Below are 25,241 nucleotides of genomic sequence, written 5' to 3'. Positions count from 1 at the left end.
GGCAGCAGCTGGATGCAGGGGAAGAGAAAGCCTGCTGAGACCAAGACTGGCTGGCAGTTGGACGCAGGGAGACTGGTTGGGCAAGAAGACTGTGAACCAGTAGGAAGGGCAGGTTGGTACTGATTCGGCAGGGAGGCTGAGACTGGAAGCCAGTGAGGGAAATGGGGGAGGCACTGAGATCAGATGAGAAGCTGGGGAGGGGAGACTTGGACTGAGTGGACAAGGAGCTGGGTTATGGGGGAGAGACAAATCAGATGAGGAACCAGGACTAGCTGGGCAAGCAGACTTTGGAGAAGGAGTTGCGGTGGAAGGGTGGGAACTGGGGCAGGCTGGGCAAGGAGACTGGGACTGGGTGTGGGGAGGTGGAAAACTAGCAGGACTCCAGGGGCGTGAATAGCAGCGCACACCAAAGTGCTGTGCTGTGACTCCCCTGTGTGGATGGTGTGGCTCGAACTAAAAGGTTCCTAATTTGCATTTCCATAGTCCTCTTCAAATGGGATGTCAGTAACATGAAGTAGGGACCTTTTAGTTTGTGCCTGGGAGCATCCACGTGTGACATGACAGCACAATACTTTGATGCATCTGCTATTCACCCCCCACACACACCCCTATCCAAACTGTGGGGCAATGTAGACATCCTGAGAGTTGGGAGAGACTGGGATTCAGACAGTGAGCCCAGAGCGGGAGAGTAGGCCTGGCTGGGCAAGGAGACTGGGACTGGAATGAGAAACCTGGGGAGTGGAGACTGGGTCTGAGAACGGGACTGGCACAAGGAGCCAGGGGCAGGGAAGAGACAGGACCACAACAAACAGCACGTGATCACGTAATTCAAAGCTGTATTGTAATGCATATGCACGGGGTGGCCAAATCGTTTCCCCTCATCTTTCCTATCTTTTTTTTCCTCCCACTTGTTTTACACCCACTTGTTGAATGTTGTTGCACAAACAACCTTACCTCTGGCACTTCCTAACATTGGAGTGCTTGGCCTTGCAATCTGAATCATGTTCATTTTGTGGTGGTCTCCAGCCATTAGAGCAGGGCAGGGACTTAGAACCCAGGGTGGCAGAGTCTTATGTCTAGTTCCGAGGGAGAATATTGTCAAGCGTCTAGAACAGCAGAGCCCTGCAGTGCGACTGAGATCCCCTGCATCCTGCAGGACCCGCTTCTGTAATAGCAGGAGGAGGATTCAATAGTCCTGCACAGGGCTTTATAAAGCAGTGGACTGGGAGTGAGGTCTCCTGGGGTCTATTCCCAGCTCTGCCATCAACTCATTCTCTGACTTGGGGCAGTTCCCTTAACCCTTTAGTTCACTTCTCCATCTGTACAATGGGAATCCTAATGCTTATCCACCTCACAGCGAGTATTGTAAGGGTTCGTTCTCATGTTAGTACGGTGCTTTGCTATGGTGAAGTGTTATAGTGGTGGTGTTATGGGCTCCATTTGGGTCCTCCTTGCCCGATTCCTCAAACAGCCAGAGGGGGTGCATGGAGAGGAGACAGATATTCCTCTTCTCCACTGGCAGCCTGACCTCCTTCCTTAGCTCTATCTGCTGCAATCCCAGCCTTGCCAGCATGGTGCCTAACCTGGATCCATCCAGGACAGAACAATATTCTGCCATGTGAGAGTTGAGCAACTTATCCATCCATCTTGTGTCTTCTCTATGTTGATAAAGCACTTGCATACGTGAGTTTGAACCTTGCCTATCTGCAGGAAGCAGGCAGCAGGGCAAGAATCTCAGCTGTCATATGTGGGGGAAGGGGTTGTTGCCTTTTTTCAAAGTGAGTTTAGTCTGGTGAAAGGTGAGGTATCGACAGCCCTGGAGACTGAAGTCTTCTGTTTGCCCATGGAAACAGTAATGCAAGATACTCTCTGTGCATTATTAATTGTTTGTATTACAATAGCAAACATCATTCTGGGATGTATTCGCAGGAGTATTGTAAGCGAGACACGAGAAGTAATTCTTCCGCTCCACTCTGCACTGATAAAGCCTCAGCTGGAGTATTGTGTCCAGTTCTTGGTGCCACATTTGGGGAAAGAGGTGGGCAAATTGGAGAAAGTCCAGAGAAAAGCAACAAAAAATTATTAAAGGTCTAGGAAACATGACCTATGAGGAAAGATTGAAAAAATTTGGTTTGTTCAGTCTGGAGAAGAGAAGACTGAGAGGGGAATGATAACAGGTTTCAAGTATATAAAAGGTTGTTACTAGGAGAATGGATAGGACAAGAAACAATGGGCTTAAATTGCAGCAAGGGTGGTTTAGGTTGGACATTAGGAAAAACTTCCTAACTGTCAGGGTGGTTACGCACTGGAATAAATTGCCCAGGGAGGTTGTGGAATTTCCATCATTGGAGGTTTTTAAGAGCAGGTTAGACAAACACCTGTCAGGGATGGTCTAGATAATACTGAGTGCAGGAGACTGGACTAGATGACCTTTCAAGGTCCCTTCCAGTCCTATGATTCTTTTAAAAGATGCCCAGGTGCTAAAATGCGGGGCTGCTCAATCCGCTTCCCTTGGCAGCTGGCAGAGCTGCTGGCTTATAAAGCTCTAGCTCTGGGGGCTCTCAGCATCCGTGCCTGACCCTGAGAAGCCCCCAGGTGTGTGTACCTTGTAGTGGAAACCCTACCGCGATTGTAACGCTCGTGGCTAAAACGGAGGGTGAAGGGGAGCGAGGCGGACAGATGGGAGGCAACAGGCATGCTCTAGATTCTAACTCATTCAGCAGCTTTGGAATGGCTGCAACAAGTTATAATCCCCAAGCAATCTAATTTGATGAAGCATTCCCCAGCCCTTTTGCATGAAGGACAGCTCAGAGCCTTAACCGAGAACTAGCCCAGGGAGCGTCGGTGGCACTGTGCGCACTCCTTTCCCCTAGTGCGGTGCTGCTGGCATCAGATCAGTCTCCCCTGCCCTGCCATTGTGCCAGTCCCACAGAGCCCGCTCCAGGACCCAGGGGCGCAAGTGGGAGGTGCACCCAGGGGGCAGCTGGCAGCAGTGAGCTCCACAGAGTGGAACCTCCAGAAGAAGCGGGTGATTGTGTGTCACTCAGGAGGCTCGAACCAATGAGTGCCTGGTAGGAGGTCTGCTCTCCCCACTGCACAGACTAGTGCTGGTGTTTCTTCTGCTAGTTGTGTGTATGTGCAGGGAAAAATCAGAGACACTGCCTGCCTGTTCCCATCTCTCTCTCTCTTTCTCTCTCTCTCTCCAGCTCACTAACTCACTCTCCCTCCCTCTGCAAACACTGGATTTAAACCTGCTCAGAATTCAGCACAGAGGAAACAGCGGAAGCAGCAAGCCAAGCAGCCTCCAGACTCCTGCAGCTCCAAGATGTACCATCCTGCCTGCTGGATCGTCTTCACAGCCACAACCGCCCTGCTCTTCATCCCAGGTACAGCCGGCAATTGTTTTTTTTTTTCTCTCTCTCTGTCCGTCTAGGGGATGCATGGATCTTAGACCAGAGGGAGGGAGAACGAAATGGTATGTGCATCACACGCGCGCACACACACACACAGGAGTTGCTCTGCAGCAGAGTGCTTTTAGCAGCCACTGTGAGCTGGGTTCAAAGATCTATGCCCAGGCTGCTGCCTCCCAAATGAGCGCTGAGCTGGCACAGAGACCGGCTGCTGTCCGAACAGCGTGGGGAGAAGAGGCTCTTGCATGCGCAGGAATTAGCTGAATGGTATTTCCAGGCACAGTGATGCTCCGGAGAAGTCTGTCGGTAACACACACACACTTTCTCTCTCTCTCCCTCCTTATTACATGCTCAGTGAATGGGGGAGCCTTTTCCTTCAAAGTTCAGTGCCCTCCATCTCCATTTCATTCCCAAAGCACCTGCTTCCCCTCTCATATTTTGGGAGGCTCAGCCCCCAATCCTGCATCGTCTTGTTTTCTCCTTCCCTCCCTGGGGCTCGCTTCCCCACACTGACACCCATTGCCACTGTTCCCCGGTTTGGGCAATCAGTCTGCGGCAAGAGGCACGGATGCTGCAACCGTAGCAAGCTGAGCAGGTGTGGACTTCCCTAAAGCCTTAATGCAACACTGAGAATGATGGACTGTCCTCCTTGCGACACTCGCCGGGAGCTTAGCATCAGGGCTCAGGGTGTTGGATACGCCAGTTGTAATAGGGTTTATGGTAATTTGCCTCTGGAGAGCCACTCTGGGCTGAAACTTGACAGACGAGGTCTCAGCGTGGGCACCGAGACACAATCCAGCATATGCCACCCCACTGGCCATATGGGAGGGATAACACTGACAAAAAAGGGCAGGGGAATGGTACAAGCGACAGAAGTTGATGATGGTTTGTGTTTTTAGGCTGAGATCTGCCCAGCTGCCTAAGAGATTTGGACACCCAATTCCTGTTAAAATGAATGGGAATTGGATGTCCTAATCCCATCCTGGGTCTGTAATCCAAATGCCTCTCCTTGGTCATGGCTGTGATTTACACTGGCATGGGGAAGGCGGGGGGACAGGGTAGATCTCTGTGTTTAAATAGCTTGTCAGTGTGCCATTTTATTTTTTTCACAGGGGTTGTGTGGGTGGGTGGGCAGGGAGGCAGGCTGGGGAAGTGTTAGATCTCCTACACCAAAAAAATACCTCTTGGGACAGAATCAGTGAGGCATGAGCTATGAGGCTAAAGCCACATACTGCTGGACCGGCCAAAGGTCAATCAGAATAGCAGCCCCAACTTCGAGAGAGAGCCCAACATCTGATACCTATTGACAGAAACCTCTGTGAAATTTGCTCCTGAGCAGAGGACATGTTGGTCACTTCTTAGTGGGTACTGCCGTCGGGGAGGCGTTCTGCTCAAAGATGAGTCACACACTGTTCCTAGCTTGGCCAGTTCAGAGCTGTTATGCAGGATTAGTTGCCACGATGTTTTAAAAATCTTTGCCCAAGCCTGTGCCAATGTCCTAGACCAGTGGTTCTCAAACGTTTGTTCTGGTGACCCCTTTCAGATAGCAAGCCTTGGCGTGTGACCCCCCCGCCCCCCACTGATAAATTGAAAAACACCTTTTTATATATTTAACACCATTGTAAAGGCTGGTGGCAAAGCGGGGTTTGGGGTGACGGCTGACTGCTCGCGACCCCCCGTGTAATAACCTTGTGACCCCCTGAGGGGTCCCGACCCCCAGTTTGAGAAAAAGAGGTGCAACTGTAACTTTGCAAAGAGAGGCGCTTAGGAGACTGGGTGGGGCAGCGCTCGGGGCATGTGAACTTCAAAGCTCCTCTTCATTCAAGGGGTTTTTTTCCTGGAAAACTTCTTGAACTCACGCTTTTCGAGTTTTTCGAGGGAAAGACAGGGCCGCTTTTTAGGAGTGAGGGTGGCTTGCATCGAAAAAGCTCTACTGAAGAGTTGGCCACTTTTAGAGTCCCAGAGTTGAAGGCCATAAGGGGCCATCAGATCATATAGTTCAGTGGTTCTCAAACTTTCATACTGGTGACCTCTCTCACACTACAAGCCTATCAGTGCGACCCCCCCCCCATAAATTAAAACACATTTTAAAATATTTAACACTATTATAAATGCTGGAGGCGAAGTAGGGTTTGGGGGTGGAGGCTGACCGCTTGCAACCCCCCCACCTAATAACCCTGCAAACCCCTGAGGGGTCACGACCCCCAGTTTGGGAACCCCTCATCTAGTCTGACGTGTATCGCAGGCCACCAGCACCATCCAGCACCTGTATGCTAAACCCGACGGTAATGAGACCCACAGGAGACGAGACTGTTATGTGCCACAGGCAGAGATGTGAAAGTGCCCCATTTAATTGCAAATGAATTGAATTTGACAGGTGTGGAATTGCTGCGGGTGAAATGTTGGTGGGAGGTTCTGGGAATTCTCAGTGGTGAGTTGCAGGGGTCTAGTAAAGGTGCCCACCAAAGCCAGGCAGAGCTGTGCCCTGCTGTACTTGGGAATTGCAGCTCTGATGCTGTGCAGTGCTCTGAGGGTCCTGGTCCCCTGCTATCCTAATGATGGATGGGACTGATCCAACTTTCAGGCTGTGGCATCGCTATCTGTAATGAGGAGAGCCGAAAGCCTGGGGTCCAGTACTCCAAACTTGGTTCTGGTTCTGGAGCGGAACTTTGAAGCTCTAGCCTTTCGTTTGCATTCTGATGAGACGCCAGTCTGCTCTAACTCTGACTTTCCTGTGGTCTGAACCAGACTATAGGAATTTGCCATACTGAACCAATCATTGCTCCATCATATCCAGAAACCTGCCTTCGACATTAATCAACAATGCCTGATACTTCAGAAGAAGTCAAATACCCTCCCTTTAATACACCTGGCTAGCCATGTAATGCTGTGCACAGACGAAGAGTTTCCTTCCTGACCCCTGCAGTGATCAGTTAATGGCCTGAAGCATGACATTTGAAGATCTTTATTTACATAATTACAACTGATATCAATACTATCCAGCTTTTGTAAACCCAGCAACAGTATTTGGGTCACATTCTGATTTCAGCGACGCTGGAATAACTCAGTTACCTTCCGTTGAGTCCCGCCAGCTGGAGCCCAGCATAGCTGAGATTAGAATCCAGCCTGCCGACCCGAGGCACCTGTTCCACAGTGTTGTTTAGGAGTGTCAATTATTTGGGGAGCCTGATCCCTCATGCTTTATGCATGTGAAACTCCCACGGGATATTCAGAAGCAGGTCTCGAGCTTAAAACTGCTTCCCCTCGAACTTTATGCTAATCCTGCAGGGTGCCTCGTGTGAGGTGTGAGAAGAGAACTTGCTCAGAAGGTATAATTAGAGTGAAGGGAAACATCACAACTTGAAGGCTCCTGCAGAAAATAGCATTGCAAAGTTATTATTAGCCATAATGGCTTATTTGCAGGTTTTCTCTCTCACTCACTCATTCTCTCCCCTCTGTTCTTTTCTGTATCTTCTGTTTGGAAAGATGTGTTTCTCCCAGAGGGGCTCATGTCATCTCGTTACCAATTTACTCTTGTGGAGTCTAAAGACACGAAAGGTTAATGCAATAATGAAACCTTGACCCCTCCGGTCACAAATAGCGCCTTACTCTGCAGCTTTTCATTTCTTGGTAAGACACGTTTCCATCTCGGAATAATGTCTAAGGCTAATGCTGTTGTCTCCTGGTGCCTTTAGGGAAGGGGGTCGGTGGCCATAAATTGCTTTCTGAGGCAGAATCTCTCTGATGGGAAGGACAATGAAGATTTTTAACGAGCCTGGAGCCGCAAGACAGGGAGGTGGTGGGTGGGAAACTTAATTGTGAAGCCAACAGCAAGTGCTTCAAACTGCAGGGGCATCTCTGGGCACTGAGTTATGATTTGGACTGGTGGGGGATGTTGTGGGTCAGATAAAGAAATTGGGGGTGGATTGGGGGAGGAGGGGCGAGGTATCCTGAGTTACTCTGCATGGCCCATCGGTGACCAAGACGCTCTATGCATGTGTTGCAGTTTCCATTGGCATTGATATTTGCTTTATTCATAGGGACACGTGTTCACTGCCCTTGCAGTTTGAGTTGTTCTCATGGAAGCTGGGTTAGTCACTTCTTTCCAGGCTGGGGTTTGAAGAGGAGTCCCTCCTATGGTCACCTATTGACCCTCAGGGTCAGAGGTCTTGTTAGAGGTTCAGGGCCAAGCTGTGTCCCGATGGAGAGGAGTGTATCTCTCCTGAAGTCAGTAGAATTACTCTGAACTTACCCACTAGTGTAACTGTGAGTGGTGTTTCATGTACGCTGGTGTAAATCAGGAGCGACGCCACTAAAAGCAATGGCACTACGCTGGTGTAAAACTGGAGTGAGACCAGAGTTAGGCCATTCATTGTCAGTCTTTTGTAAAGACTACACTCAGGGACAGATCCTCATCTGGCGTAAATCTGTATAGCTCCACTGCATGCAATCCCAATAGCCAATCTGGGACAGGAGATCTTAGAGGTGGCTGAGGCAATGGTTACCCACTGCCGATAAAATCGGGCCACATGACAGTTTCATGCCTTGGCGTGGTTAGCCTGTAATGTCATTGCATAGCAAGGCGATGCCATCCCACATTATCACGGTGAGATGCTGCTCTGCCGCCGAGACACCTGGGAGACTCCCCTCCATTAGGCGTGTTAGAGTGTGGGATGGACCAGCGGAGCCGGGGTCTGTCCTGGGAATGAGGAGACAAGCTGAGACATGTCGAGCCTCCTCCTTCCTGACACAGAATCCAGACAGAAGATCCAGAATCCAGCAGGGGCTCCGTAGGAACAGGCTGAGTCGACCACCAGCTGGAGTGCTGTGCACAAGGAGTTGTTGCTGAAATAGCATGAGAATTCTGTGGTCTCTCCCCACTAGGCCACCCTGAGTTACTCTGCTTTGGCTCTGGGGCTGGGGGTAGTTTGGGAATGAAATGAGCCCGCTGGGCTAGACCAAGTGGGGAAACAGCAGGGCTTTTTGAGAGGAGGAGGCAGTTCTGTGTCCAGGAGGGCTGCTGAGCTGGGTGGGGTGAACAGAGCAATGACCAGGGGGTGGGGGGGAATGCTGCAAATCTCGTCTTTGCCTGGGCTCCCACAGCCCAAAGGCCCAGCCCAACAAGGGAGCCCAACACAACAGCCCTATTCAAACTAGGTTCCTTATCTTCCATCTCCAACCTCAGTACTTCCATCTGTGGAGCGATGATACTTTGCCAGGGGAGTCACTGGACTGCTGGCCCCCAAGCTTCCCTGCAAAATCCCCCCTGAAACCCTAATGTCTGATCCTTGTAGGAAAGCCTGTCAGCTGAGCACTGGCTCCCTTGGTTAATGAATGGCAGGCAGTGGAATAGAAGGGCCTCTGTGGTCCTGTATTTCCTGCTGCCAAAACATGGTGCCTTGGAACTGAGCAGCTATTACTTAGCTCTCATGGCTGGCTATAAATTTTCCTTTCCTGCTTGTGTCCCTGTTTTGCCCGCCAGCTCCTCATCTCTGCCCCATAATTCCCTCGCAAATACTCGGTACTGGAATGCTTTTAATCTCCAGAGTCTTCCTTGGGCGATTCATTCTGCCTCACGGCTCTTCCCTCTCCCACCTCTGAGGTAGGAAAGCGTCGTCTCCATTTTGCAGGTGAGTGAGGTCCACAAGGTGCAGCTCATCCCCTCCCCTGGTGACATCCATTAGCATGATCTCTGGGCAAAGAAATCTCTGCGAGGGTCCTCTCAGGGAATTCCTATCTGCTGCTGCCACTGCCCATAAATCCATCCCAGCAGACCCCAAGGAATCCATGTAGAAGCCTGCTACCACTGCAATGGCTTAGCCCCCCAGGAAGCTCCACCTTTTGCTCCGGGGATTGGCTCCTGCTTCCCATTTGCTTCCTGCCACCAGTTGAACTAGGTCGGCGACCCACCTGGTCCCTCCGCTGTTTCTGCTCTGTTATCTGCAGTTGGAACCCTTTAGTTCCCAAGTGCTACCCAGAATCGTTTAGAGTGGCTATGGCCGTGCTTCAAAGGAGGCGCTGTAGCCACCATGAGGAGAATCTCAGGGTGCGTCTAACCCCAAAGCTCCCATTGTATAGCACTGTTCATTGTACCTGGTGGCCAGAGCCCCAGTAAATGGCTTTGAGACTGGCTTGTTGATGAGGGACTGTAGCAACCGTCGTGTTCCAACGCCCCGGGAGGTGACCCCTGCTTCAGAGCTGGGTGAAATTTTTCATGGGAAACCTTTTTTTTTCCCCCCTGAAAAATGCAGGTTCAGGTTGAACAAAAGGATATGGGAACTTCAGTGAATTGTATCGGTCAGAAAAAGAATGGAATATCAAATGGGTTCATTTTAGTATTTCCTGAACAAAATATTTTGGCTTTTCATTACGGAAAAATGTTTCATTTTGGAATATCCCTCGAATTTAAAAAAAAAAAAACCCACAAAACAGCTTTTTGAAATCTTCACAATTGACATGAATCCAAACATTTTTTGACTTTTCGGTTTGCAGCAAATTTGAAAACATTTTCCTTTTATGTTGGCCTGAAACATTGTTTTTAACCTGCCCTTGAACAGAATATTGAATTATTCAGACAGCCCTATCTTGCTTCTCCTGTCCCTAATGCTGTCCCTGTAAAACAGCTCATGCCCCTCTTAAATGGGGCCCACATTCACCAATAACCTTTGTATCCCTGACGCCAATCCCCTTTTTCTGTCTCGCTATCCGCCTCCCGCTCTCTAGTGTCCTGGTTAGTTTGTGCTACAGGGCCACAGAGATCCTTCTATTCCACCCACTTCTGCCTACTGGGTAGAATCAGAGCTGCTTTCCTGTGTGTCACGGGCTGAGTACCACTTGACTGCAAAGGGAGGTTTTGCTTTAGCTCAAGTGGCTGGGGCAGGCACTGGGAGGGCGGCAGGATCAGAGTTCTCGTCCTGCTGTCACCGTGGGGATGTGAGGCGCACTGACAGCCATGGCCATGGATTTGTTACAATACTTCCCTTCCTCTCAGGGATTAATTAGTTGTTGGTGCGATGCTTTGAAGCTGCAAAGTGCTAAGGACAATTATTTTGCTTTGAATTTGTCTCCTCATTTTTCTGAGTGGGGCATTCCCCTGGGTGGCCCATTTCACTTCCGCCGCCCAGGAGCTGTTTTCTGTGCCCGAGGCGCCGTCCTGGATGTGATTGAGTCTGCAGTGGCAGCCTGCGTGCTACAGTCCCCCTCCACGCAGTGCCAGCATGCCAGCCCACAGGCCCTTCTTGTGGCCGAGCTCCTGCCAGCTCAACCCAGCCGCCCCAGAGCTGAGGACGCTTGACAAGAGTTAGCAAGTCATACAAACGGGCTTGAGCATGGGACTGAAGAACGGACACGGACGCCCGCCTTCCTGGCTGCCTATCATGAGACATAGACGTCAGCATCTCCCAATGCCAGTCAGCATCCTCTGGGCGGCAGGGAATGCCACAGTTGACACACAAGAATTGTGCAGGTCTGTGTTGCATTCACAGCCTGGCTGAGAATGCCTGATCAGATAACACAGCACAGCACCAGCTGGAGCTCCTTGGCCTGACCCACTGAAGACCTCTTAGATTTGCACTTGTGGGCAGGTAAGCAGAGCCCAGGGATCTGAAAGCAAGAGGCCTCCGCCCAGAGAGGCTGTCCTTCCCATCTGCCTTTCACAGGGATCAGGGAGGTCAGCCAGATTTAGCTCGGAGCCTGGTGTGTCCTGGAGTCAATTGTTTCCCTCCAGGGAGGGCGGGTCCTTTGTGCAGGCCCAGTGCATTCTGCAATTTCAGTCTCTGCAGAGAGGATTTTGGATTTGATTCTGATGCACAAAACTGTGGGAAAGTGCCCAGGAAAGGGAAAAGAGTCACAGACACACAGGAATACCTTAAAGGATGGGTCCGAGCCCGCCCTACACTCCCCCGGCAGCGGTGGCTCCCATTCCATGACTGCGGGACTGGGCTTGGTTCCTCACTCTGGATCTTTGACCTGACACCTGAGGTTGCAACACCGTGAGGTTGCCCCTATGTCGTGATGGAGGGACAGCCAGGCCAGACTAGAGTGAGTGGCATTGCAGCGTGGTGCATGGGGTCACAGTGCACTGTTGCTAAGCCCACAGCGGGGAGCTGGGCCCAGCACCATGGGACAGGAGCTGCTGCTGCTAGGTGAATGTGTGGCAGGCTTGCTCTCCGGCCCCATTTGAAATGCGCCACACATATGGCTAAAGGCCGCTGGGGTGAGGAAGGTAGTGGCAGTCATCCCCTGCCCCTCTATTAGGGTGTTTGTGTAATCCCAGGTCGTAGTTGGGTGTGCAATGTGTAGCACAGGGTCTGTTCCTCAGACTGCTAGCTAGCGGGCCAAGGGGAATGGGGTCCATGTCCAGCAGCCAGGAATCCCTTCTTCAATGCTAGCTGCTATCTTTGAAGGCCTGTCTCTTCTGTTTCTACAACTTGATGGACACCACACACCTTTTACAGACTCACCTGCATGCTCTGCATGCTCTTTTCCAATACTGCTGATCCATCACGGCTCAATAGGGGCAGCTGACTGCAAGCATTTCCTACTTGGGTGCACTGTATTCTTATTTGTATTATCATAGTGCTTAGAAGCCGCAGCCGTGGACCCAGACCCCATTGTTCTAGGCACTGTATGAACACAGAACGAAAAGACAGACCCTGCCCCGAAGAGCTTACAGTTGAAACATAAGACAAGACAACAGAGGGATACAGCCAGACCAAGGAGGAAACAATGAGACCATAATGGTCAGTATGATAGGTTGTGGTCTAGAATGGTTTGCTTTGGTGTCTTTGTCTTGCGTACTGAGAATTCTTCTGCTTGAGTTACCCCTGTGACACTGAAATTTTAAGCTGGAAGTGTTTTTAGTGACTCTTGTTAGAGAAGAACAGTTTTAACCCTTCAGCTCCCCACACTCTCCTATCCCAGACCCAGCGCTGCCAAATATCCTAGACAATAAAGAGGCCTTTCAGATTATACCCAGCAGAGAAGGTGCTTAGGAAGGACGTGCTTGTGGCAGTGGATCAGTTCTAAGGAGAGCCAGGTTCTTTTACCAGCTCTGCCACAGGTGCCCTGTATGATCTTGGGCACGTCATTTAATCTGTCAGTGCCTCAGTCGCACAGCTGGGATAACCACACTTCTCTACTGCGGGGGTGCTGGGACGATGCATTCATCAGTACGTGTCAGGCACTCCGATGTGATGGCGATGGGGGCTGTGGAAGGAGAGAGGTAGGTAGATGGGGTTTTCTCTGAGAAATAACCCCCTTCGTTGCACCTCTGCTTTGCCTGGGGTCACTGGACAGGACTCAACTGGGCTTTTATCCTTCAGGGTTATTTATCATTATTACCAAACCCACCGGGTGTTGGAGATCATGTGTTTTGGAACGAGGGTGGTGTGTGGCCACTGCCAGCCCTTGCCCTATGCTCTCAGAGAAACACTGGCCCTGTGTACAGCTGGGACACAAACCAGTGAGAGTCCATCCTTACTCGGGGTGCCTGCCTTTGAAATGTGGCATAGAAATAGGAAGCTGGCATTGACTGGGTGAACAATGCCTCTCTCCTTCCCAGGGATGCCCCCTTTACTCCCCCACATACAAACACTCCCCACTGCAGAGAACCGAGCTGCAAAATCTTTCTCAGGATGGTGCTATGGAGCGTGGAGTCGCCTAGGGAATGGAGTGATGTCAGGTCCCTGAAATGGGCCCCCCTCACTCTATCAGTCCCTTACTGCTGCAGCTGGGCCCCGTCTACCCCAGCTGAGGATCTGGCCCTGGGATGCTTTAAGCCAGCAGTGTCAGAGACAGGAGTTCAAGCTCTGCCTCTGGAGAATGGTTTTGCTGCCTGTTACTTGGCCTGTCACTCATCTCCGGAGGGGGTGGGGGCGCACCAGACTGATGGGGAGCTGCTGATCCCTGAGCCTGGGAATAAATACCTGGAGTGCATTCGTTCCGCTTTAGTGTCATTTCAATATGAGTGAGAGGGACTTAAAGGGATTTTCTATGCTGTCTTAAAGGCTGGGGCTAGTAGTGGATAAGGCACTGCAGACACCAATCCTTCATCGCTCAGGAGCTGTAGGGAAGAAGTTTTAGCTGGTCCCAGCCGGGGACCTAGTGCTTGGACCAGCATAAAGTAACTGACGCTCTTTGGCTGAGGCATGGGGCCAAGCATAGATGGAGGCTGTAATTCCAACACTGGGTGATTTCTCCCTGCTGGATATGTGATCGATCTCCAGTATAGGGGAAGTTTGAGTTTGCCTTTGAAAAGCCAATCTCAAATCTTTGGAGCCAGCCCTGTGCTGCATTTCTGTTGAGCTTGGGGAAGCTAAGGTTCTGAGCCAGCATCATGTGAAACACAGTGGCCTAAATTTTCAGAAGTGACAAATAATTTTCAGTGCCTTCATTTTTGGGGACCCCAACCTGAGATACCTTTCAAAGGCCCTGGCTTCCTCTTTCTGGAAATTAGGCCGCTTTAAGGTGTGGTAAGCCACGTACCCACAGTCACTAGTTATTTTGGGGAAAAAAAGTCAGCCAGTGTTCTTTGTGTGATCTCAAACTCACCCCAGGCAAAATTCTCCATCTGAGCGTCACTTTAAGCTTTCGGGGTAGTTTGAATCAGAGTTGGGCAAAAGTTGGGAGAAAAAAGTTACAACTCCTTTGCATTTTTAAACAGATTCTCGCAGACTCCATGCCCCTGGTGTGGTCACTAGGTGCAAATGCCTCTGTGGATAAATTTTGCTGTTGTGAATCCTTCACCAACTCAGAAGGGGAGATTTTTCAGTGGCATGAAGGGCAGCTTCCCTGGGGACTGAGCACCTTAACTTCTCTGGGTTTGCCTACTTGCTTCCAGCAGATTTCAAGCTGGACATATTTTATCCTCTGATATGCAATTTGAAATCTGTGCCGTGCTTGGTTTAATACGCAAGTCCTCCAATCAGGACACGGGAGTGGTGCTACGGGACTGCTGTGACTCACCCAGTGTGCATTTGCAATGGCCTGCAGATTGAGAATTGTGAATAATTTTAAACACACAGCTCTGAAGGGCCAGACACACATGCACGCACCCATGGCACAGTCCCCATTGGCGCCAGTGGGAGTTCATGTAAAATTGAGAGGGGTAAGATTTGCTGAGTAAAATGATACCTTCTGAATGGATTGCCCAGAGCTAGTTAATCCCTAAGATGAAAGAGTCATCTTGTCTGCTGATGTAAAATAGGCCTAGCTTTGCTAAAGTCAGTGGAGGCTAAACAAACTTACTGAGTAGAAAATTTGGTTCAGAGTAGGTGGGTGGGATGAGTGTGCGCGGTGTGAACCCCAAAACACAGGAAGTGCTGAGTTTCGCGTAAGTTTCGCACTGAGCACATGCGCATGCAAATTGCTCTGTGCCGAGTCGGTTCGGCAGCGATGGAGCATTCATCCTCCTTTCTTTTGACTCGATCTTGAGGCCTTTACTCAGTATTTAGTCCATCTCTGCTCAGCCAGAGCTGCGCCTGCAGCCACAGTTCCTCTAACGAAATCCCTTAGGGACTGAAGACAAATCAAGGAGGTTTCCTGTGGGCATGCAACTCCCTTTGAGATCATCTTGCAGGTGCAGTGGCTTTCTTCCTCCAGCTATAATGGAGCAGCCTGTTGCTTTGTCAGCCCTTCTGAGCAGCCTGGTAATTCTCTGCACCCCGTTCCTGCCACCTATCTTTCACCCCATCAGGCTGAGCTCTCCTGTTAGCCGTTCTTTACCATCAGCAAGTGCAGAGGGGGAAAGAACTCAGCCCTCACGCTTTTCCTTTTCATCCAAACTGAAAAATAACAACAGCTCTTCTGCAACCTCCCTCCTCCTAGTCATCTCTCTCTCTCTCACTCTCTAATGAAGGCATGATAGCGATAATTACCAGTGTAGCAACAGCACATACAAAAGGGTCTTTGACACTTACAGCTCAGTGGGCGGGTTTTTCAGGGAACTCCTCTTTGTTTCAGACTCAGGGAAGAAAAGTTTTTTCTTGCCTGTTTCTTAAAAGAGCCCGGGCTGGCGTATCACCCCGTGAGGGAGTGCTACCAAGCAAGGTGCCCCAAGCAACTAGGTAAGAGAGAGAGCTTGATGTGGCACGGGAGGTGTGCTCTGCCACGGCTTGGTGATGTCCACTGAGCAGATAGGAGTTATGCTATGGATGCCACTACCTGCGTTTTGTGAGGCGCAGTTTAAAATAAGATGTGCAGGATTCTAACTGGCCACATGGGGCCTTATAACAGCATCTGTTGTAGGGCAGGGCTGGCAGCTGGGTGGCTTGGTGGTGCGTGTTTCAGGTTCATGGTGGAAGGTTTTCACTCCTATGGGCTGGGAAGTTGTAGCAACTGGGAAGGCTGAATCAGGATGTGTTCAGAGGGCGGTTGGGTCCTCAAGTTCATCCTCTGAAGGGCCGGGTGGCAGCATGGTGAGAGCAGATGAGGGAGCTCATAGGTGCTCCCTTGCAAGGCTTGCTGATAGCTGGGCGGCCCAAAGTCGTCTGTTGGCAGGCCTTGACTGTACCCATCTCATAGATCTGGTCCAATGTGTGATGTGTCTCTGGGGAATAAGTGACCCATGTGGGCCAATGTTTCAAGCCAAGCACCTCAGGAGGGCACCAATGTCCAATGTTTGGCTGGCTAAGCAGGCCCCTGAGGGCCAACATGAGTGGCAAGGAGCAGCCCTTCTTTGAAAGCTGGGCTCATTCTCTGTGAAACCTGCTTGATTCCACTCATCTGGCGCATGTGTGACGCAAACTGGGGGGGGGAATAAAATCAAAGGCGTTACCGTTTGCTTTGCTTTCCTGTGAATTCTGTACTCATGGAAAGTGCTGGACTGACCGACCGGGAGACTGAAGCCATCTGTGTGTCCACAGAGCAGCTCTAGGTCCATCAGACACAGTGCAAACACCCCACCCACACTCTGTCCTGAAACAGAGGGGCACTCTCCAAAAGCGAGACGGAGGGAGTTTGACTTCCCTGGCACATCTAGTCCAGCCCTTCAGTTTCTGCTTACTCCTCGTGTAGTGCTCGCAGCCAGGCACTCGGAGCATGTCACCTGCTATCCCTGTCACAAGAGGGGTGTGAAGTGATTCCTCCGAGCACAAGGCAGTCCATTTGGCACCAGTATCACGCTCTGTTCCTCTTAGCCTAATGCCTCGGACGAGGGACTGTAGCTAATGGGGTTTGATTAGCACTTCCCCTGCATTGGAAGTTAACCCACTGCGGCAGGAGAACCCTCTTGAGTGACTTTCCTTAGTTCATGGGCAGAGCCTGTTTCACTCTGCAGCTCTGAAACAGCTTGCAGGCAGAGGAGAGGGGGGTTAGGTGGTCTTTATAAGAGTGGTTGATTCATTCCCTCCCGGGGGACTGTTCCATGAAACCTCTGGGTTCTTCTCTAAGCTGTGCTGTTTCTCAAAAATTGCCATTACAGGTTGTATAGTTAAAGCAGGGCTGGTAGTTTAGATTACAAAAAGGATTTGGGAGTTAGGACTTCTGGGGCAAGCTGTGTGAAATGTTAGCAATGAAGCCTAAAGCCTCCTGAAATTTGTCTGGTATCTACTTTCCTTGTCCCAGACTCGAAATTCAGGTCCAGTTGCTTGAAAGGTTTGTTTAAGGTTTACTGAGCTCTGCAAGACTTTCGAGTGAACCTGGGGCCACTTTTGAATCTGGATCAAAACCATGTGAAATCCAGTTTTGCCAAATGTTGATGTGAAAACGGCTGAGTTTTGCTGTGAAGTTTTAAGTGCATCATGACTGCAAGGTGCAAGGCAGGATTCAGGGGGCTGTGGATCCAGCAAACTGAAATGGAAGGGGATGTTTGTATGCATTGCACACACTGTAACACAAAACGTACCACTGTAGCCATAGGTTCTAGTCCAGACTCTGCCACTCATCTGTGTGATTTTAAGCATGTTAAGCACCTCAGGTTACCCATCTGCAAAATGGGGACAAAGTTACCTACCTTGGAGAAGTTTTGCGAAGCCTCATTTAATGAAGCTTAATTAAATGATGTTCGTAAAGTGCTCAGATTATTTTAGAAGAAATTCATGGCGAGGGTGGACCCAGGTTTGAAGGGCTTGTGGGCCCAGATAAGAAAAAATCTCATAAAGGAGTAAAAGTGAACTCACACTCTGTTCAGAAAATATGGAGCTACTGGGAACTTTTTGATGGACTGTTTTTAGCTGACAAATGCTGATGATTCATCAAAACCAAAACTGTTCAGGAAACAGGATCGGTTTTGACATATCTTCCCACTTGAAAAATGTGTGGGAGAAAAAGGTTTGGAAATGGTCAAAATATCCCAATTTGATATTTTCAAACTGGAAGGTTTTTTGAGTTGAAGCCATTTTTTATTTTGAATTTTTTAGTAAATTTAAGATGTTTAAAAAAGAGAAAAATCCAAGGTCAAAATCAAAAAGAAATGTTTTGACTGACACAAACCAATTTTTTTTTTTCAATTTGTGAAAATTGTTGAAATTTCAGCTTTTTTGCTCCAGTTCAGGATGGGAACATTTTTCAACATCTCAGAACATTTTGCAGTACAGGAAAACCGTTTCCCACCCAACTCCAGTAAAAATGTACCCATCAGAGTCTGTTAGTACCTAAAACAATACATGCATCATGTTGACCAGCGTCAACATTAGGAAACCTCATGTCTTAAAATCAGCTAATTGTCATACTTCTCCCTCCCCCAGTGATCCTCTGTGGACATAAGCTGGAGAAAAAAGATGAGTTTCACTCCTGCCCCTGCCGGTTAATAGGCTGGCTCTGAGACACACAAACACAGAGAACACCCCACCATGTGTCCCTGCACTCTCCATATCTAGGGATTGTTCAAAATAACTTCTCAGGTCAACTCAACTGTGGCAGCAGGTTGGAAGGGAGAAGGTGAGTCTCTTAGCCAGCACCCAAACCACATTTAGGGCTTTATGGATTAGTGTCAGTCTTTTTGATCTGAGCCTAGAAGTGATGTATGCAGTGTAGATGTAGCCGTGTTGGTCCCAGGATATTAGAGAGACCAGGTGGGTGAGGTAATACCTTGCCTGAAGAAGAGCTCTCTGTGGCTTGGAAGCTCGTGTCTCTCCCCAAGAGGAGTGGCCCAATAAAAGATATTTTGTCTCCCTGGGAGTGATGGGAAGCCAAGGCCGCCTTTGGAGAACTGGTCGCTCACAAAGCATATTGGAAACAAGAACTAGATCTTGGTGCTCGCTGTGGAAGGCAATTCTGCTTGAGTGGCTCAGAATTGATGGGGGTGATGGATTGGTGACGCATAGTTTCAGTTCTTGGCTTAGGTCACAAATGAGAGTGAGTTTGTAGGTTCTCTGCCTATACCCTGCTGGTCCACATCACAAGAGCACCCCACGGTTTGATGCCTGTCTCTGCTCAAGAGAGGCGTGGGACTGGGATCGCAGAAGGTGCTGCAGGTTAGAATACCGGAGCATTGGCAAAGCTTTATAGGGAGTCTAGGCCTGCCATAGCAGGGTGGAGGGATAGGTGTCTGGTGTGTTGATGAGCTACCATGGGATCCTAGGACCAGATAACAGATTGCTCTGGATCCGAGTGGAAGTGCGTTGGCAGAGCAAAGTGGGAAACCTATCGAAGGGCAGGATTTGAGAGTGTGGGAGAGGGGGGCATTGCTACAGGTCTTGGTTTAGGTTAATTGCACATGGGGAAAACTTGGACGAAGCCTGGTGCTCTGCCTGGGTCACTCCATGGCTACAAATTCCTCACTCTCACGAGCACCAAATTGACATTGTGCTTCTGCAGTGAGTGGCGGTCTCACTTGCTTGGCTGCCATTCATTGCTGCAAAGTCAAGGCATGGTGAAGGCTTTCATGCAGTGGAAGGCCTTGTACTCTGATCCTACTCCACATTTTAGGATGCCTGCCATAGGAGTGTCCACCCCTCTCTCCGAAACTCCTGATCGTTGACCTGCAATGACCTGTAACTACAGTGCATTTTTTCTTTACCCCCCTTCTGCCTCCCCCTGCTCACCCCTGTCCCCACCCGAGTTAAACCAGGCCAGCAATCGAAGGCAGCCTGGATGTTTCTTTGGAAACAAATCAGCCGTAGCAGCAAAACCCCACTCAGCCCAGTGAGAAAGCAGGAGCTGGCTCAGCTTCCAGCCTCGCTCGCTGCAGAGCTCAAGCAAAGAGAAAAGCCACTGACATTTCCAATGGGAATATTGCCCAAGCACGTTTCTCCTCTGTGTGTGTGTGTGTGTGTGTGTGTGTGTGTATGTTCCTTGCAAAGTATACAAGGGGAGGTTTGGGCTTCTGAGTCGGAGACTTGAGTAGAAGTGGGGGTTGGGAGGGATGATGGGGTATTTTGTCCCTCCCCTTTCCCAAAACATATACAATCCTTGAGAAAAACATTCCTCTGTTGTCGGCCTGCCAGCCTATTCCCTCTTCTCTCCTGACTGTTTACTTCTGGCTTTTGTTTCCCATACTTGTTGCTATGCATGCAGCGTGTGGAAGGAGCTCCAGCGAATATAGGCCACACTTTGATTGTTCAGCAAGCTGGAAAATGATGATTATAATATTTGACAGACGGGAAGTGTGCACGGGGCGAGGGGAAATCTCTGTGCTTTCAGATCTGCTTTGTCAGAAACAGAGTCTTGCAAGGGCCTTCTGTGGATTTCTCCCTCCCTGAAGGAAGTAGTGTTTGCAGGGTTGCAGAGCAAGAATGGGTTAAAAGAAGAAAAAAAAAGTCTTCTCTTCTGAGAACAAAGATAGCGCTTTCTTCCATGTTGCTCTGCGATCCTTGTCACGTCACATAAGCTAAGCAGTGCCTGGCTGGGTCAGTAATTGGATGGGAGACCTCACAGGGACCCCTAGAGTGGTTGCCGTTAAAGTCCCTGCTTGCCAGAAAACTGCACACACGGTTATTTCCTCTGCTAACCCTGCGGCACCTGTTGGCAAGTGCTGATTCTCTACTGTTGCTCAGGGACTGAATGGAATAGAACCGGCGTACAGGGAATCAGGAGGTGGTGTTGGTGCATCAGCAGGCCGTGCTTTTCTCTGAACTTTAAGATGGGACCGAGCTGCATCGTTTCAAGCAGGCACACTTTCCAAAGTAGCGGGGAGGGGAGTATGGATCTGACCTTTTGGGTGGGGCCTATCTGCAGTCTCTCAGCATGATTTTAGGGCATGTTGTGCTGCTGAAGATTTTGCTGCTGGGTTATAAAATTAAAGTCCTAATCCACCCGTGGCCATTAAAGACCCTGTGGTAATTTTGTCACGTCTAGGAACATTAATCCCAGTGCCCTGGGGAAATCCCGGTTTACATAGGTGCCCCAGTCTCCTTGCTTTCTCCCTTTCGTTTCTGTTGGGTACAAAATTCTTCACTCTCTGTGCTATCCTGTCGGGCCATGTTGCTGTGGCCTACCACCGTGTTGCACTCCAGAGGCAGCTGCTTTGCTGTGGCTCGTGAAGTGATCATTTTTGGTAAATTGCCTGAAATGTCATGAGACTTCATGGAGCCCTTTGAGATCACTTCATCCCGACTTTTAGGGGCTCTGTGCACTCCCGACTCTAGCTGATGTCAATGGGAGCGCTGGGTCCCCAGCACCTCAGACTGATCCCCTAGATGTCTCAAGTCAGGAACCCCAGGTCAGTGGCTATTTCTGAAAATGTGGGGTCCAGTGACCGGCCTGAGGTCTCAAATCCAAGGCTAGAACCTAGGACTCCCAGCCCCACACTCTAAAACCAAGCCACATAACGTTTCTAAACCACCCCTGCTATTACTCTCTCCTCTTGTCCACCTCTTTAGACTCAGACTGTAGCTCTTATCCCTGTCTTGGACGCACCCGGTCCCTGCTGGCTATTCCCATTTATTTATTTTATTTTAATGGCTTTGGCTAATTTCCACTTTATTTTTATATTTATTTGAATGTGATCGCTTCTAATGAGGGTAATGACATTTAGTCTCCATGGCGGCATATTTTAATTTGGTCATTGAAATGTCAACGTGAGCCAGCAATTTAGTATCTGCCTACCACAAAAGGCATGCCAGACAATAGGCTTCTCTCCCCGCCATTCCATCTCTGTTGTTATCTCCCAGCTCGCAGGGCCGGGCTGTGCCATGTGGCGTCCCCCCTCCAGGCGAGCGGGGACCCGGTTCGGCAGTAAAACATTGCAAGGATAAAAGGCGAGGGCAGTCAGAAATGGAACCTTTTGAACGCATGAGCATGACACAATTCATCAGATGTCAGAACCTCTAAGCAGAGTTAGGCTTTGATAGGCAGGGAAATCTGTCAAGTAGGTCATTCTTCTCCTCGTGGCATTTTATATCTGTCTTTGCCCATCCATCCACCTAGACCCTCTCCTTTCTATCAGCATAATGGCAATCATTTACATTTGATATAGCACCTTTCATCCCCCAAGCCCTGCATGAAGCACAGACCAGATTCTGCTTACCCTAACTCGAGGATGGCACCTGGGCAAATCACATAAGGGAAAAGGGAACAGGATGTCACCCTTGATGGCGACACAAGAATTGCTTAGGCACTGAAATGCAGTTGGAACAACCTCCGGTATGGTCATTGTTAGAGTCTGAACTGGGGAACCTTTAGCACTAAAAAAACACGGGGCTCTCCCATTTGAGTTGAAGGAACAACTAACTCCATTATCTGGCAGCAGTAGTAGGCTTACGTGGAGGTGGCGCACACGGTGCCAGGGGGTTGCACAGTCATTTCCAGCAAGGGAAGGTGACAGCCAGCCATAGAGCCAGCACCTTGTAAGATGATACAGGAAGGGGAGACAAGGCATCCGGGCCAACCCAAACTGCGATGGGCTGTGCAGAGCAGAAAGTAAGTTTCAGCCTGATATTGAGAGATGCAGAACACCTGCAGCTGCCAATGACTCTGAGCCTTAGAAGATCGGGCCGTTTTATTTAAGGTCTCACTGAAAAGGATGAAACCTTCTTTATATGAGCGAGGACTCGATTCATCTTCTGAACCCCGTTAGCCAGTCATGTTGATTTGATCTGTACCTCTGGGGATTAATGTGATGGTTCAGGTTTTCAAGAGTCTGAGCAAAATAGCTTGCATGTCACTGGGTGGTACCTAGGTGATCGATTCATGCCTGAGAGACAAGAAGGGCTGGATTGACCTTGTTTGGATCTGAACCCATTGAACCAAGGAATCTGGGTATTTCAAACCTGTTGTTCAGAGCATTCTGTTCCCTTTTCGATATGAGCACAGCACAGTCTGGGATTTTACTGCATTGTAAATGAGGAGAGGAAGTATCTGGTACCTCCAGCCCTCTATAAACAGACAATAAGTTGTTAGCCTGATTACTTACTGATTAACATTGCCTCTTCTAAAGCACAGTAGCAACATGGATGAATTAAGGTTTATTTGGTTAACTGGGAGTTAGTTCATTGTCTAGAGAGATGCTCAGAGGAAAGGCCTCGTGAAAGGCTGAAGAATTATTCAAGTTTTGCCCCAAGTCCTGAGTTTGCCTGGAATGAAACTGGAGCCTCCATGGGCAATTGGGCCCACGGTTTCTGTGTTAACCCACAGGCACCAATGCTATTCTCATTGTGGTTGGAAGGGCCTGACACTGCACATCAAAAAAATGTAACGCTTCCTGCTCTGGGCTCAACAGTGTCTCTGCTGTGGCCTCGCCACCCCATCCTGCCCTGGTTCAAGGCTAAAAGACAACGCTCTCGCCTTCCGAGTCCTGCTGGGGCAGACGCCACTGGAGGGAGAGAATTCCACCAGGTTGGACGCCTGCTGCTAACTGCTGCCATGTCCGCAGCATGGCCAAGTCTTCGCTGGAGCCTGGAGAGTCATTTGGGCTTGGCTCTGTGGACCTGTGTGCTCTGCACCTCTCAAAGTCAGCCCCTTAGTGACTCTCTCTGGCTGGGACTTGCACCAGATTCCTGGAAGATTCAGGTCTGATCTCCTTGAGTCAAACCCTGGGGGGCGGATGGAGTAGAAATTCGTAAATGTGCTCTTCAGCTCAACCCTTCAGCTCGAAATGGAAATGCTCTTTCCAATTAAACTAAGAGGAAGCATTTGTCATGGTAATGCCAGCTGTGCTTCCTCTTTGTCAGCTGTACTATCCACTGGCTGCTTAGAGGCTGCTAGTCAATTCCTTTGCCAGCCTTTCTATGTAGTGGGGATACTTTATCTTTATAAAGTAGCAATAAGTGGACAGTATAATATATTTCACTTTTAATAAGGTGTTGCCAGTCGCACACACTCCACAGAGCAATTAGTGTCAAAAGCAGCTAAGCAATGGAGGGGAGCTGTAATTCGACTGTTTACCAAGTTAGAGGATTTATGGGCAGTCGGTGGAGGGAGCTGCGGCGGCCGATTGGCTGGAGTTAGAGGAGATGCTGTCTACTGGCTTCAAAGCCACAGAGCTCTGGAGGACACACAGTAGCTCTTCAGCAGAAGGGAGGGACAGCCAGCTGGTTCCTTTTGCCGTTCCTCTGTCTCAGGTGGGGCAGGTTACGGGGGAGAAGCCTCAGAATATGGAATCAATAGGGACAGATGAGCCTGCTCAGATAGAACGTCCGGCAGCCTGAACCCTTGTCTAGAATTCAAACCACATCCATGCCATTTTCGTACTGAGGTTTGCAAAAGGTGGGAGGCAGGATATGCCTTGAGGCTGTTCTGGTGCGGTCTCCAGCAGGAGTAGACGCGAGACACTGGGCTTTGGTGCTGCTTAGGTACTGAACTGAGAGGGGGGTGTGTGTGTGTGTGTGTGTGTGTGTGCGCGCGCGCAAACCTGGATAGACATGGCATGGGAGAACTTGTACTCTGGAGAGTTGCAGGCAGATAGTCCAGATCAGACTTCTGTGAACTCATCTGGTCTGTCAAATCTTTTGAGGATCTGCATCCCCTTTCTACAAGTGATGATGTGAATGACAGAAATAGAGGAACTGCCCAGCTGATCAGACCAGGGCACCACGTAGGCCAGCATTCTGTCTCTGACCATGCGCCGTACCAGCTGCTTCAGAGAAAGGAGAATTGTGGGTAAAGTGGTCCTTAAAGGGGATCATTCCTAGCCCCAGACTACTGAAGCAGGGGGTGTTATAGCCCTTATCTTTTTTTAACCCTTCTGTCAAGGTTCCTCCCCCACTCTGAACTCTAGGGTACAGATGTGGGGACCTGCATGAAAAACCTCCTAAGCTTATCTTTACCAGCTTAGGTCAAAACTTCCCCAAGGTACAAAATATTCCACCCTTTTGTCCTTGGATTGGCCGCTACCACCACCAAACAAATACTGGTTACTGGGGAAGAGCTGTTTGGACACGTCTTTCCCCCCAAAATACTTCCCAAAAACCTTGCACCCTACTTCCTGGACAAGGTTTGGTAAAAAGCCTCACCAATTTGCCTAGGTGACTACAGACCCAAACCCCTGGATCTGAGAACAATGAAAAAGCATTCAGTTTTCTTACAAGAAGACTTTTAATAAAAATAGAAGTAATTAGAAATAAGAAATCCCCCCTGTAAAATCAGGATGGTAAATACCTTACAGGGTAATTAGATTCAAAACATAGAGAACCCCTCTAGGCAAAAACCTTAAGTTACAAAAAAGATACACAGACAGAAATAGTTATTCTATTCAGCACAATTCTTTTCTCAGCCATTTAAAGAAATCATAATCTAACACATACCTAGCTAGATTACTTACTAAAAGTTCTAAGGCTTCATTCCTGGTCTATCTCCGGCAAAGACAAAATGTAGACAGACACACAAACCCTTTGTTTCTCTCCCTCCTACCAGCTTTTGAAAGTATCTTGTCTCCTCATTGGTCATTTTGGTCAGGTGCCAGCGAGGTTACCTTTAGCTTCTTAACCCTTTACAGGTGAGAGGAGATTTCCTCTG

The 25,241-nt window shown here is 49.4% G+C and overlaps 1 protein-coding gene across 1 annotated transcript in view; it reads left to right on the top strand.

Annotated features, from left to right (window-relative positions):
* The window catches only part of LOC141975885 (opioid-binding protein/cell adhesion molecule homolog), an 801,915-nt gene that overhangs the window by 104,966 nt on the left and 671,708 nt on the right, over window positions 1-25,241 (top strand). The window contains 2 exon segments of the mRNA XM_074936555.1: window positions 3,207-3,273; window positions 3,276-3,386. Of these exon segments, the coding sequence (XP_074792656.1) occupies window positions 3,207-3,273; window positions 3,276-3,386 (178 nt within the window).

Source organism: Natator depressus, chromosome 22 (assembly GCF_965152275.1).
Source record: "Natator depressus isolate rNatDep1 chromosome 22, rNatDep2.hap1, whole genome shotgun sequence".
Classification (NCBI taxonomy): Eukaryota; Metazoa; Chordata; order Testudines; family Cheloniidae; genus Natator; species Natator depressus.
This window is presented reverse-complemented; position numbering and strand designations above follow the sequence as displayed.